The following is a 14,770-nucleotide window of genomic DNA, read 5'->3' on the forward strand; positions in this document are numbered from 1 at the left end:
CGTTACAAAATTATATAAAACAATATTATATTAGGGCAGCACAAATGACATCATTAATCAAATCAATTGGTACAATACTGTGTATTTTTGATATTTTGTAATAACAATACATTTCGTCGCATCACACACTAACGTTTTCTATAAAATCGTGAGTGCCACCGGCAGGCCGTCAATACGGCGACCGTATATAGTTGTAAAGCAATGATACAGTCGAGCGCGGTACATTAATCTGCGTCAACGGGACAATGCCTGTCAATAAGCGCCACTCCTACGACTGCGACCTATCTCCCCCTTTCCCTCCCCTCCATCGTACCTCTCGGCTGTGATCCCTGGCATTGACGCGCATTCCGCTTTTAACGACCAGCACCTTGATTGATGGTAGCACGACTTCACGAGTGGACATTTCCGGCTGATAAGAAAGATCTGATAACCTTATTGTACTCTTTTTGTGTTGTCGCTCGCCAATGTTTTAAGCAAATTATGTAAACTTATAATATAACTTGGCATTCCTAAATAAATACATTTTTATTAATTTCAATGTAAGAATGCACAATTTGATTTGTTTAGTGTGTCATATTCTAAAGAAGTATTAATTAGGTTTTAATGAAATAAATTACATAAAATAAGCATTAACAGAGGAGTAAATATTGTTACTACAAAAGCTTGTGCGGCGGCAGAAGTGCAAGCATGCAGACCTGGTCCGATACATGCAGCATAAGCCATCAGGTGGGGTATCTGATTTTGTTCGTACATTCCTGAAAACATTCTATTTTGTGGACCCCATGCAAATACAGCTACGTCGTCCCCTCCATGAGTCTCGGACTCCAATGGAACTTCAGCGTGTGATCTCCATTCCAATTCACCTTAAAGTATATAATTTATTATAAAAAAAGAATCTATGAATAAGGCTAAATCACAAAGAAAAATTAAATAAAATCTTACGATAATTTTCTTCGTGAGTGACGTCCACTCTATCATCTGCTTGATGCGGGCGATGTCCGGGACCGTTTGTGTAAGATAACGTCATATACGGAACTCCATCATCGCCAGTGTCATCAGAGGGCCCCAAAATATCACCACCACGGTGAGTATATCCGTTAAAAGCCATTACGTGTGCGTGGTCTGAGGTCACGACAATTAATGAATCGTCTTCTGACAATAGCTCCGCAGCACGTGCAACAGCTTTGCTTAACTCTATCGTCTCGTCAAGGGCTAATTCTACCAGATTATCGTGGTGGGCGTGATCGATTCGTCCACCTTCTACAAATAAGAAAAATCCCTTGCTATTCCTGCTTAGTGAACGTATGGCAGTTTCTGTTAACTCTTCAAGTGTTGGCTCAGTGCTAATATTGGCTTGCATGTGGTATTGCAAATGACTGCCTTCAAAAAGACCTAACAAATAATCAGGTAGGTCAGCATTTACACTAAGTAGTTGTTCACGATTCCAAACGTACTGGTAGCTTACGTTACGCATGATCTTATCCATCTGCCACTCTTCAATGAGATGACGACCATCTAATCGTTTACCGGAAGTACCTTCTTCATCCTGAAGATCATTTGGTAAAAATTCTCGTCTTCCTCCGCCTAAAATAACCTTTGAAATAAACAAAAAAATCGTCAGTTTACAGCCACCACATACGATCTTCCTCAAGACGTTTTCTTAACCGACGAACACGTGATTGGTAAATTAAGCACATGAAATTCAACGGTACTTGACTGGTTTTGAACTCGAAAAATCAGCGAAGATTCACGAGTGCTAACCACTTATTATTAAATGTGTCTGCCATTCCTTGTTACCTTGAACTGATTTCCAGGATAAGAGTGGACAAGCTGATAAGCGATATCGTGACACAGCTCGGGGTCATATTGATCTGCAGCTACCGCCGCATCATTCTCCCAGTCTCTATTAGCTATATTTGCATATGCTCCCGACGGCGAAGCATGAGTTACCCGCGTTGTGGTTACGATGCCTGCGAATGAGTTTAGTTATAATCAATGACTCCAATAGATTTTTTATAACGATCGAATAGAACAGTTTTTAGCGCGCACTTAGTATTTATTGATTTCCAGGCAGAACATATAAAAATATAATTGAACTTTAATGACACACTCTGGAATTAAAACGGTGGAAAAGAGTAGCTGATGAGTTTCTCGTATTCTCGCCAAAGTCCACTATCCGGGCTGGTGGTAGATTTACGTTTAATTTAACACTGTGAAATGACGATTCAAATGTGTTTTTGAATTTCTACTTGAATAAAGAACAAATTGATTTTGATATTGATTTAAATATAAATTTTACATATATTCTGAACTTTATATCAAGTAAGTTACTAACTTAAAAAACTCACCAGCATCGCGGCCATCGGCGAGTGCCCACGCGGCGATCGATTCTAAGTGTGAAGCGGTATCGACGGAAGCTGGACAGTCCCACCTTGGTACGGCCGCTGTGAGACCGAGTGTACCGCGATTTGCTTTCACACCACAAAGGTAAGCAGTTGAAGTGCATGCTGAATCGGGGATTTGGGAGTCTACACAATAAGTCTAGAAATAGAAAAAAACTGAATTACTCATGTACTTAGTTAAAAAAATATACTACTATTAACAAAAAAAAATACAATTCAACTAGCCTTAGAAAGTCCAACAGTAGGAAAAGTCTCAAAAAATAAATGGGATTCTTCTCCAGTTCTATTTTCTCGCTGTCCGAGTAGCGTACGCGCAGCTGCAAGCGTCGGTACGGACATGCCGTCACCGAGGAACATGACCACGTTCCGAGCCTTCCCCTTGACCTGAGTGTACTCCAAACGGGCCTCGATTGCCGCTTGGGCTTCGTTCATCCAATACGCAGACGTTGCCTCCATTCGGTTTTGAGGTAATGCGAACTTATATAAATTGCGCGGGCTTCTGTGATATTCATCGTGAGCTGGAAACGTCGCTATTGTGAGTAAAGTTTTAACCTGCTTCGATGGAACAGATTTTAAGAAAAGATTTATTTTAGGATTAGCTATACCGATTCGGATGAATATACTAATCTCATCGATAATACAGACATCCTATTTATGTAGGTATATTATAAAAGAATAATATTTTAAGGACTAACGAATTTTAATTGTTTTCTAAGCAATGTATTCGATTCTGAATAAGAACTTGAAATATTTTTTCTTGCCTTCTTTACTACATTTGCGAAAAAATAAAACTTAACTAATAAAAAAAAAAACGTAAATGATTTTAGTATCAATTACAACAGCTTTCTGGGCCCGCAGCGAGTACGCTTCAAATGAAAAAAAAATTTGGCCGACTTCAAAAATTAGAACTTTAGAACAAATTATATGAACTGAACTGATTGAAGTCGATGCTGAGCTTTTGAAGAATTTATAAGTAAGTACATTTACATACCAGATTAGCGCCGTATAATAGAAAATAAAAATTACCTAAAGAATTTTGCACACAGATAATCATGATCGCAAGCAATATCCAGCCCATTTTAATGAAAATCATTTCACCGACCCACAGTGCACAGCCGAGTAAGTTTTAAAACTAAAACTATTTTATTGCAATGCCCGTTGAGCCGCTTAGATATCAAAGTTTTCACTGATCATCGAAGTTCTTCGAATGTCATCGTCAACATCTGTCAACATGTCATCCCAAACGTATTAGCTTTGATAAGAAACACTTCGAGATATACAAATTTATCTCGTATCAATGGGCGTTAAATAGGAGGGTGGGGGGAGAGGAAACTCATGACGGGGAGATGAAGATAGCAATGTTTAAATTCATTTAAATAATAACTTAAATATCTAAGTAAATATGTTACGTAATTTTAACGTTTTTATCTACGCCATAAAGACGTTTAAATAGGTGGGTTTTTAAAGGAAAAAATTTAAATCATTATGAGTATTTAAATTCGTTATTTTAACAAATTCAATATATGAGCAACGTTGTCCACGTCTCGTCTCGTCTCGTATTGGAAAAGTGAGGCACCATTCTGGCCCAGGGCTGGTTGAAGGCAAAGTCTTACTCCAAATTTCAATATATGACTCAACACACCTGCATTTAATATACACGCACATAATACTTTAGAAGAGTTAGACAGCTAACTGACGTAAATACTGCTCTATTCACATATTTTGTTTCTCTTTGGGGTTCCGTACCTCAAAAGGAAAAAATGGAACCTTATAAGATAATTTGTTGTGCGTCCGTCTTTCTGCAAAGACCCTTAATGTCATGCACGCGTGGAGGTATTTTACTGTTGAAATTAAAACAATGTACTCAGGTCTACAGTCTCTTGACGCTGTAAAAAAAATCTTAAGTTAAAGTAAAATAAAAGTACAGTAAATTAGTAATAAAAATAGAACGTATATTTCGATACGCTCAAGAGAATCAAAATTTATAGGGTATTTTTCTTTGACCTAGAACTATAAAATTTGACTACTACTACAGTATAGGGTCAAATCTGAAACTATACATTTGTAATTAAATAACTTTATGCCAGGAACGGCGGACCAAATTTTGAATTGAGTTAACTTCGATAAGGAATGTACATTAATTTTTTTTTATAATATATAACTACAAATTTGTATGGCACCCTCGGTGGGCGAGCCCGACTCGCCGTTGTCCGTCTTATTTTTTAATTTTATATTACTATGTTGTGCGTACGTTACTTCGGGGTCACTAAGCAGGAGAATACGTCATTTAAGAGATTCCCTTCAGAATGTTTTTAACAAAGTCTGAATTCTTAGCGTTGCTTCAAAATATATTTACTTCAATATTATGTATAATAAAAATAATCATCGTGTAAGCGAGAAGTAAAGGCACACTTATAACACCAAGTTTCCGACCCGGCAAAGGCGGTAAGTCCTTCGTGAGGCGTAGCAAGGATTACTACAATAACATTTTGTAGATATTTTTAGATTTGCCTATTAATCAATTTAAATAATACTGTAAAAACTATATTAGATAAGACATTTTATTATCATTCAATATAAAATGACATAGAAGATAACGTGCGACAAGCGTGGAGTTATTATTTGTTGATTTACAGGCAGGATTACCGCATTTAATTTAATTTTATTCTTGTAATATGTGTTTTATTTAATTGAAGGAAAAGAGTAACGACTGAGTTTCTTGTGCGTTCGGAAAAGACATGACAAAAAGTACTTGAATAATGGCTATTTTTATTAAACGTAGAGTTATTAGAATTTAGTATTGAAGTAATGATTACTCGTAATAGGTGCTGATTGTATCATAACATTTATTTATTAAATTAAACCATGTCACAGAATTTTACAAAATAGATTTACAGTATCGTAGACTTTACATGACCCATATTTAATCTACATAAATAATATCTAAGTTCTTTTTTTAAGAAGACATATGGCAATGCCCCAGTTTAGTTACGGAATTACTAATATTCCTATTTACCCTTCAATTTATGCTTATAGCTTGTGTTAGGAGTGGGGACGACAATAGGCCAAGGGGTCAGGATCGATCCTGTGACTTTTTATATCGCTAGGCGGGCCTCAAATCATTGCGCCATTGACGCTAAGTGCTTAAGTAAATTGAAAAGTAAACGTGAATGATACAAAATGAACAGTTAAAAGTTACAGCTAATTTATGTTAAGTCAGTTTAAGTTGATTAAGATTTAAAATAGAAAATGGCATTGTGTATGATAATATTTATTTGAGTGTTTGTACTATGTTAGGTATTTAACGCGTGGGTGTCTATGTATAAACGTGATTTTTTTGTGTGGAACATTATTTGTAACAACCTTGTGTGATCTGATGCCGAGACGAGACGAGAAGAGGAAGCAAAATAAATATATACTTACAAGTATTATAAAAACAAATATATCTCTTGTGAACATAATACTTTATTTCACCAACTTCACAATTTGGTTAGACGAAGTCACAAATACTTTAATAAAATAATTATAGTTTATCTTAATGCTAGAATATTACAATAATGTATATTTTATAAAATTATTTTCAAATAAGTTATCTAAAATGAACTTGTAGCTTGCGTGATTTATTATACATATAATTTATTTTTAATTCCTACAATACTGGTATTTAAAACCGTATAAAAAAGTTAAACGACAAATACAAATTTCACCATAATATTCATGAAGGAGATCATTATAATATCTTTGGACGCGTAATTTAATCGCAAGAAGCTTATAACGCCATTAAGCGTCTTATAATGAGTACAATAGGGGCTAAGGCGAACATAATAGGCTGATGTACGACAGCGGCATTGCAAGCCGTGCGGCCGGGCCCAAAACACGCCGCGTAGGCCATGCGGTGAGGCAAGTGGCTCTGTTCATACAACCCCGAGAACATAGCGTGGTGCGGCCCGGTGGCGAATACTGCTACGTCATCGCCGCCGTGCGTTTCCGACCCCAGTGGTACGTCCACGTGGCTCCTCCAATTCAATTGCCCTGTTAAAAAGCATTGACTTATGATTTTTGACTTTGAAAAATTAAACAAAATTTATATTTCAAAAACTTACGATAGTTGGGTTCTTGAGTGACGTCGACTCTTTGACCGCTTACGTGTTGACGAAAACCGGGCCCATTAGTGTAAGAGAGAGTCATATAAGGTACACTGTTTGAGTCTCTGTTACCGGCAGGACCTAGAATATCTCCACCTCTTGGAGTATAACCATTTAAAGACATTACGTGTGCGTGGTCAGCCGTAACAACAAGAAGAGAGTCTTCTTCTGATAGGAGTTCAGTAGCTCGCTTCACCGCAGCACTCAATTCCAAAGTCTCGTCCAACGCAAGCTCCGCCAAATTATCATGGTGAGCGTGGTCAATGCGACCACCTTCGACGAATAAAAAGAAACCCTTCTCATTACGACTTAGCATTTTAATCGCTGTTTCTGTGAGTTCGGCCAGAGTCGGCTCTTCATTGAGATTAGATTGCATGTGATATTGAAGGTGATTTCCTTCAAATAATCCTAGAAGGTATTCTGGTAAATTTTCATTGACTCTGAGCAGCTGAGCTTTATTCCATATATACTGGTAGCTAGCGTTGCGAGCTGCCTTATCATTCTGCCACTCTTGAATTAAATTTTTACCGTCAGTTCTCCTGCCGGGAGTTCCTTCTTCGTCGACACTAGTCGTAGGTAAAAATTCACGTCGCCCGCCTCCTAAAATTACCTGCAAATAATTACTTAATGTACTAATATGTTTTTTTTTTTTTTTAAATATAACAATCAAAGTTGGCATTATAAAACTAATAAAATTGTACGACTATAATTATTTATTAAATGATTACTTCTTATAGAGATTTATATGCCTAATCGATACTAAGAATAAAATAGTACCGTTAACATCTTAAACAAATGTTGTCCGCTACGTACGTACCTTGAATTGATTGCCAGGATGGGAATGAACTAACTGATGAGCGATATCAGGACAAATATTCGGGTCGTGTCCGTCGTTACGAACTTCAGCGTCATTTTCCCAATGACGATTCGCTACGGTGGCGTAAGCACCGGCAGGAGAGGCATGAGTGATTCGTGTTGTTGTCACAATACCTTGAATAACAAAGACAAAATATGTACTTAATAGATCATCAATGGAGTTACAGAATTATGATATAAAAAATGTTACACACCAGCATCACGTCCATCAGCGAGAGCCCAAGCTGCAATTGAATCTGCATGTGTTGACGTCGGAATGGACGCCTGGCAATCCCAGCGAGGCACTGCAGCAGACACTCCGATAGTTCCTCCGTTCGCTTTAACTCCACACAAATACGCCGTTGCTGTACACGCTGAATCAGCAACTTGAGCATTGACACAGTAAGTCTAAACAAAGATGAAACATCACGTTTGTTAACTTCATGTTGAATATTGTATTGTGGACACGCAATGTATGCACCTTACTTTTTCTAAAAATACATTTGAAATATAATTCAATATGCTGTGTGGTAGGTAGGTAAGGTACGTACCTTTGCCAAGCCAGTAGTTGGAAATGCTTCGAAGGAAAGTTGTGCTTCTTCTCCGGTTTGGTTATTTCTCTGTCCAAACAGTGTACGAGCCGCAGCCAATGTAGGAATGGACATACCGTCGCCTAAAAACAGGATCACATTACGTGCTTTACCAGGTCCGCCAGCATTTCCTCGATAATGACGAGTCTCAATTTCTTTTTGAGCATCGTCTATCCAAAAGTTTCCAGAGGTTTCAGCATTTGCTACAGCAGCCTGAGGCTGGGCGGACCGTTGGTCAGGGTGGTAAGGATCCGCCGTGGAGGCGGCAGCAGCTCGGCTCGCCAGTGCGAACAACACTATCAAAGTCCACTTCGAACTCATGACGAACTCTGAATGTGTCGCGTATGTTTCGGCCGAACATTTATTACATGTACTTTATCGCTTTATCTTATAATAATTATATTTGGGTGAAATCGTTTCTACAGTTGTAAGCTTCTTTGCGTTTCCTTATCAAAATTTAGATTACATGAATAGGACGACCTATTAACTCAGAGTTTCTGACTGTACTCTTCCTTTACTTGCCATATACTTAAACGATTTTAGAATTAAATTTGCAAATAATTGCGTCTTAACAGACACAATGTTACTATTCTAAATATTAAAGAAAGAAAACTGCATGCTCCTTTTCATAAGTTTTTTTTAATTATTCCAATCCTACCTGGATTGGAATAATTAACTCCGTTCAATTTTGCACCTATGACAAATTTGTAACATTTTGTAACACCTCCAAACATAGAGATGTATGTGACGCATGTACTATGCTCATTATAAAACTGCCTGGAACCTGCAGTGCGTATAGTATTCCGGTCACGTTACGATGACAACTGGATAAGCCCACGAATTGCACACCCCAAAGAACAAACAATAGAGACCCTCTCTAAAGCGAAGAAATGTTGTTTAATTTATTATTAAATAATTATCTATATTATTAATTTTATTTTGTAGTTTTTAGTACCTACTGTTGACCGTTGAAAAATTCCTTCGTCAAAAGACAACCCTTATTGCAGCACCTATGTCATCAGCACTTTGAACGGGCTGTCATGATTGAACGCCAATATAAAATCATTTATTTACTTTTAAACTATAATGATAATATGTGTACCCTGCGAGTATAAATAAGTATTTATTATTAATAAACTAGCTGACCCGGCAGACTTCGTACTGCCATAATCGATAAATAAAAAAGCTAAGCTTTCGTATAAAATAACTTTTCAAATAAACAATAGGAATTCGTAATTAATAAAAAAAAAGCTTGAGATAAATGAGGTTTTATTATTATTATTTTCAATTAATTACATGTGTAATTATATATTACACATGTAATTAATATATAATTTATTATTATATTTTACTTTTGGGCTACTGTATTTGTCTTTCATGGATCAAAAATGAAAAGATACGCCAAATTGCTTCGTTGCTACTTACATAGCAACCCATCTGGTACTGTGATACTTCATAATTTGCATCGGTTATAGCGAAGACGGCCATATCGCTACCTTTGCTAACATTACATATGTACTTTAGACTTCACAGAGTTACAATGTTCTACATTCATATGAGTTTCAAAAGCTTTGGACAATATTGGCGAGTATGGCACAATCCAACGATTGTCTACATCAACATTTTGTCCTTTTACCCTCACAACTACCAATCGACCATTGTTCGCAACTGATCGCCGACGATACAATGAGTATCCATCATTTCCCGTGATGGTTTTAGCAATCAGGTCTCTTGGGAATCGCTTGGAACACTTGCCGTCGACCATACAGTTGAAAACTCTGCAAGGTATAGACCTTGCAGAGCTTAGATACAGATAGATACATGGGTATCATGTGTTTGGTAACTACTGCATGCAATTTTGGGTCAACTGTTTCATAGCATTTATAATTAATGTATTTTTCAGATCGAAGCTGTCTTTGGTTCGATCGGATGTATGTCAATCGTTTAGTCTCAATTGACATGCATGTCAACTGCAAACTGATGGAAAAGCACCTCATAATATGATAATAATAAGATTTACTTCACCTTCACGGATCATGAGTCTTTATGAATAGAAATTCATAGCAATAACTTTTTGTGGGCACCTGTTTGGCATCAGCGCCTGTTACTTGTGTACCCATTTTTATATTAAAATGGTACCCATCTTCCCCCCTGCCAGACGATCAAAGGAGATTGTAACACATCATAAGTCTTGTGTGTTTCAGATGCATGTTTCAAATCATTATTCCGACGATGAAGCACAATATTTCTAGATTGTAGATTTTCTCTTACAATGACATCATTAATTTCGTCAATGGTGAGCAAATTAAACCTCCTTGTGTGTCATCGGCCTCATCGGCATCGGCTCATCGGCAGGTGTTTTGTCAGCTCGAACGACAATATTATGGCTTTCGGTTGGCAATCGATCAAATGCTATTTTGAACATGTTTACTAAATTGTTGTTCCGATGAATGTTCCATGATGTTCATGGACAATGGTTCTCTTCACTGTTGTGAGCACAACGCTTACCAACTTCCGCATCTGAATTGCCCATAAAATAAATTTGTAAAAATAGATGATCTGCATCTGGTAGTGGTAATAGCACCCCCAAAAAGTGATAAACTTGTCCTTGTATCGGTAATTTTTAAAGATTTGTATATAATTATTTCTAATACATATTCCAATACAATTCCAACTTGAATATTATAAAAAACTGTTATAGTATAATACCTTGAAAGTGGGCATGATGTCACCTGGAAACAGCTGTTATATTTTTGAAGAAGCCAAGAAGTGTTTAGAATCATTTCTCATCCCAGAAACTAAAGAGCGTACGGGATCTGGTGGTGCGATCAATTTTGGCAATTTTACTTTGCCTCCAGCACAACATAATCCAGCAGATTCACCACTGTATTGTAACATCTTACAATATTTACCAATTATTGTCATTTCCCCAATTTTTACCGATTTGTCGGCACAATAATCTATTGCTGGATCACAGTGGAATGCAGGATCGTTTCAGAATCACAGGAGCACTGAGTCTGCGAGATCTCTCAATTTCATTATGTTATTAACATTTAATTTTATACGAATATTTTCTCGATCTGTTTCTTTCTGGTCATTAGTACGGTTAACACGTGAAGTAGCTCTTCGCATATTTGATTGACTGCGACGACCTAAGTCAGTTCATGTTCTCCTCAGCATCGTAAACAAAGTAAGAAAAATTCTCGCGCACTTTACGGTAAAGTGTCATCACAAAGGTTAAAAAAAGAGCACATCGCAAAGGATCACCGAAGTAAAAAAAAGTTCTCGTGCACGTATTAGTAACCGTCACTCACAAAGATAGAAGCAAAAAGCATAATAATATATAGGGGGATAGAAGGATGCAGAATGCACTCTTTGTCATAAGAGGAATCAATCAACAATAAAGGTTCGATCTATTTGTTGGTTGGTTTGTTGGTTACCGTGTTGCAAAAATATGATTATGGCGTCGATAATGACATCGATACCGAGCATTGATACTCAATGTTTATTGAGCACTAAACATCGATGTTAATTGATGACATCGGTGTTTTTTTGTAAACTTTGCGTCGTCCTAAAGGGATGAAATTATTAAATTTGAGAAATAGATGTAACGATGTTTTAAATAAACCAAAATCAATTTTAAAACATCTATGTTTTATTGTTTAACATCGATGATCATCGAAAATCAATGATAATCGACCATCCCTATTTCTAAGGAATAACAAAGTTGTTCTTATTAAATTCCTAGCGTTATTATCATACTTACTCACCTTCTAAACCTTCCCTGGACTTACACAAATAATTCAAGACCAAAATTAGCCAAATCGGTCCAGCAGGTCTCGAGTTTTAGCGAGACTAACGAACAGCAATTCATTTTTATATATTAATAAATACTTTTTCTCTTTAACATACTAACGATGATTCGTTAGTATGTCATGTCGCTCCTGTGTGACATCTGTGCACTGGCCGTTAATGTGAACTCGATGCCCGGGGCCGTTGATGTAGTAAATAGATGTATATGACACGTTATTTCTATCGCGACTCATCACAACTCCTAAAATAGCGCCTTCTCTCTACGAGTAACCATTAAAAGACATACATAAGAATTGTCAGCGGTGACCACCAACAAAAAGTCTTCAACTGAAGCTCTCTACAGCAAGTTCTTCAGCCGCATCTATGGTAAAACCATAGATGCGGCTGAAGAAACCAAAGCAAGATCGTCTCTATTTGAATTATGAGCCTGATCAATCCGCCCGCTTTCGACAAATAGGAAAAAGCCCTTTTCGTTGTGACTCAACATACGAATCATCTATCAAATTGTGTCCATAGGTTCTTCTACCGGCTGTTCCTTCTTCATCTATGGTTGCGGCAGGGAGAAATCTTCTACCGCTTAAGATTATCTTTATTAAAAAAAAAAAACAAAAGTTGTGATTGAAAAGTTTGAAAAATAAATATATATATTATAGTAAATTTGTAATTAGATCATTTATACATATACTACTATATATATACATATACTATATACATATACATATACACATAAAGTTACGTACTGTTATTAGCAGAAAAACTCGAGTCTTTTAAAAGAACATATTTTATTAGCACAACAATAAATTGAATAATACAGTCAAAAAGAATATTATTACATAGAAAACTGGGCACCCAATATAATAAAAATAAGAATTAAAATTAATAAAATTTTTACAATAGGTGAGTATAGTATAATGTAAATAACATTTTAAAAGCTGATTAGAACCATGTCATATTTTATCAATATCCATCATTGATTAGTCTGTAGCGACTTCTACAAGTTTTTCTAAATTTATTTCTATTAATTTTACTGGTTTCATAATTCAAAAACAAGCCAACCATAATTGGAGTAGCACAAGTAGGAACCTGGGTACACTCAACCAGGCGACACTTAATATTTCCGGTTTAAATTTCTAATCCATGTAAAACAAAGAAAACCTCCTGTAATACAAAATGTAATGGTTCAGTAATTATGTAAATCACAAAAAGATAAATACCGTTATCGATGAATGTAAGCATGAGTTTTCTGAATTACTGCAAACTTTAAGAAAAAACAAGAATTAAATATTTACATATTTCAAAGGTCTTTAGATCGATGTTGTAATCATCAAATGTATCAAACTTCAAAACTCCATTATTATTATATTCTGAAAGGCTGTATGTCGTATGTTGTTCTAACAATTTAAATATGTATAAGTATAGCAACGTAAAATTGTAAAGAAATTAAATTAACTGTACTTGTAGGTTGGGTAAGTTACAGTGTAACTCAAATTCCCCTATATTAAAAAGAATATACAAGTTTTATAAGTTTTTGAAAACGGTTCTAACCTCTATAATAAATTTACGGTCCTTACAATTATTACGGATCGTTTTGTATATTAAGCGTAAGAATTAATTGATGTTTACATACCTCTTGATAAATATTAAAATAATTTTAAACACCGATAAATTAACCCTAAGCCTTCTTCTTCTTTTTTTTTTTTTTTTCACCACTACTATAACACTCACAAATGAATAATAATAATAGAAAATGTGATTCTCATAACGTTGGTACAAGGAACAAACACAATCTTGTTACTCCTGTTACTCGACTGCATAGAGTCAGTAACTCTTTTGTGGGGCAATGTATACGCTTCTACAACAGGATCCCAGAAAGCGTTCAAAATGCTTCTGTTGCGAAATTTAAAAAAAAATTGTTAAGGAACGCTTGTGTGCGAAAGGTTACTATACAATTAGTGAGTTAATGTTTGATAGCACACCTTGGGAATGAAACGATCGCCTCCTGGCTGTTTCTACTCATATACAATTATTTATATAATTAATTTGACGTAAAAAAAAAAGTCCCGCTGAGTTTCTTTCGCCGGTTCTTCTCAGGTCAGGGTGTTTTTCTTTTTCCGAACCGGTGGTAGTATTTAACTTGACAATCAATAAGAAAGTGTAATACTTCTATATTGAGTAAAGGAATCTGTTTGAATACGTTCAGTTTTATTTCTTATAATTTTGGATACGATACTTTGCGACAAATGTCAAATACAATAAAAATGGCCGAATATATATATTTTTCTCACTTAGTGGGCGTGTAAATAAGATAGAAATATAAATTGTATTGTAGTCAATTTCAAGTAGCACATATTCCTTGAACAAAAGCCTCGCGACATTAGTGTCCGAACGATTAGAGACGACGACGGTAAAAATTTGCACTAGGTAGGTAGGTAGGTAGGTAGGTAGGTAGGTAGGTAGGTAGGTAGGTAGGTAGGTAGGTAGGTAGGTAGGTAGGTAGGTAGGTAGGTAGGTAGGTAGGTAGGTAGGTAGGTAGGTAGGTAGGTAGGTAGGTAGGTAGGTAGGTAGGTAGGTAGGTAGGTAGGTAGGTAGGTAGGTAGGTAGGTAGGTAGGTAGGTAGGTAGGTAGGTAGGTAGGTAGGTAGGTAGGTAGGTAGGTAGGTAGGTAGGTAGGTAGGTAGGTAGGTAGGTAGGTAGGTAGGTAGGTAGGTAGGTAGGTAGGTAGGTAGGTAGGTAGGTAGGTAGGTAGGTTAGGTTAGGTTAGGTTAGGTTAGGTTAGGTTAGGTTAGGTTAGGTTAGGTTAGGTTAGGTTAGGTTAGGTTAGGTTAGGTTAGGTTAGGTTAGGTTAGGTTAGGTTAGGTTAGGTTAGGTTAGGTTAGGTTAGGTTAGGTTAGGTTAGGTTAGGTTAGGTTAGGTTAGGTTAGGTTAGGTTAGGTTAGGTTAGTTTAGGTTAGGTTAGGTTAGGTTAG

At 36.3% G+C, this 14,770-nt stretch overlaps 2 protein-coding genes across 2 annotated transcripts; both read right to left on the minus strand.

Annotated features, from left to right (window-relative positions):
- Positions 1-506: 506 nt before the first annotated feature.
- Positions 507-2,895, minus strand: LOC125069850 (membrane-bound alkaline phosphatase-like). Its single transcript, XM_047679444.1, has 5 exons — positions 2,628-2,895; positions 2,349-2,541; positions 1,798-1,970; positions 943-1,594; positions 507-863 (listed from the first exon to the last, which is right to left on the minus strand). Exons 1-5 carry the CDS (start codon positions 2,856-2,858, stop codon positions 601-603), a joined length of 1,512 nt encoding a protein of 503 aa, XP_047535400.1. The 5' UTR covers positions 2,859-2,895; the 3' UTR covers positions 507-600.
- Positions 2,896-6,028: 3,133 nt separating this feature from the next.
- Positions 6,029-8,313, minus strand: LOC125070142 (membrane-bound alkaline phosphatase-like). The gene is made up of 5 exons (XM_047679842.1): positions 7,954-8,313; positions 7,618-7,810; positions 7,365-7,537; positions 6,506-7,157; positions 6,029-6,434 (listed from the first exon to the last, which is right to left on the minus strand). Exons 1-5 carry the CDS (start codon positions 8,311-8,313, stop codon positions 6,172-6,174), a joined length of 1,641 nt encoding a protein of 546 aa, XP_047535798.1. The 3' UTR covers positions 6,029-6,171.
- Positions 8,314-14,770: the final 6,457 nt, after the last annotated feature.

The sequence above is a fragment of the Vanessa atalanta genome, chromosome 16 (genome assembly GCF_905147765.1).
Source record: "Vanessa atalanta chromosome 16, ilVanAtal1.2, whole genome shotgun sequence".
NCBI classification, from domain to species: Eukaryota; Metazoa; Arthropoda; class Insecta; order Lepidoptera; family Nymphalidae; genus Vanessa; species Vanessa atalanta.

What these genes read in the sequence shown, in the direction of transcription:
- LOC125070142 (XM_047679842.1), bottom strand. Translation starts at nt 8,313, where the DNA reads ATGAGTTCGAAGTGGACTTTGATAGTGTTGTTCGCACTGGCGAGCCGA. An exon ending in CGCTGATGGACGTGATGCTG is followed by an intron (nt 7,538 to 7,617) that starts GTGTGTAACATT and finishes TTGTTATTCAAG; the next exon opens with GTATTGTGACAACAACACGA. An exon ending in CACTCAAGAACCCAACTATC is followed by an intron (nt 6,435 to 6,505) that starts GTAAGTTTTTGA and finishes GCTTTTTAACAG; the next exon opens with GGCAATTGAATTGGAGGAGC.
- LOC125069850 (XM_047679444.1), bottom strand. Translation starts at nt 2,858, where the DNA reads ATGGAGGCAACGTCTGCGTATTGGATGAACGAAGCCCAAGCGGCAATC. An exon ending in CGCCGATGGCCGCGATGCTG is followed by an intron (nt 1,971 to 2,348) that starts GTGAGTTTTTTA and finishes ACTCATTCGCAG; the next exon opens with GCATCGTAACCACAACGCGG. An exon ending in CACTCACGAAGAAAATTATC is followed by an intron (nt 864 to 942) that starts GTAAGATTTTAT and finishes ATATACTTTAAG; the next exon opens with GTGAATTGGAATGGAGATCA.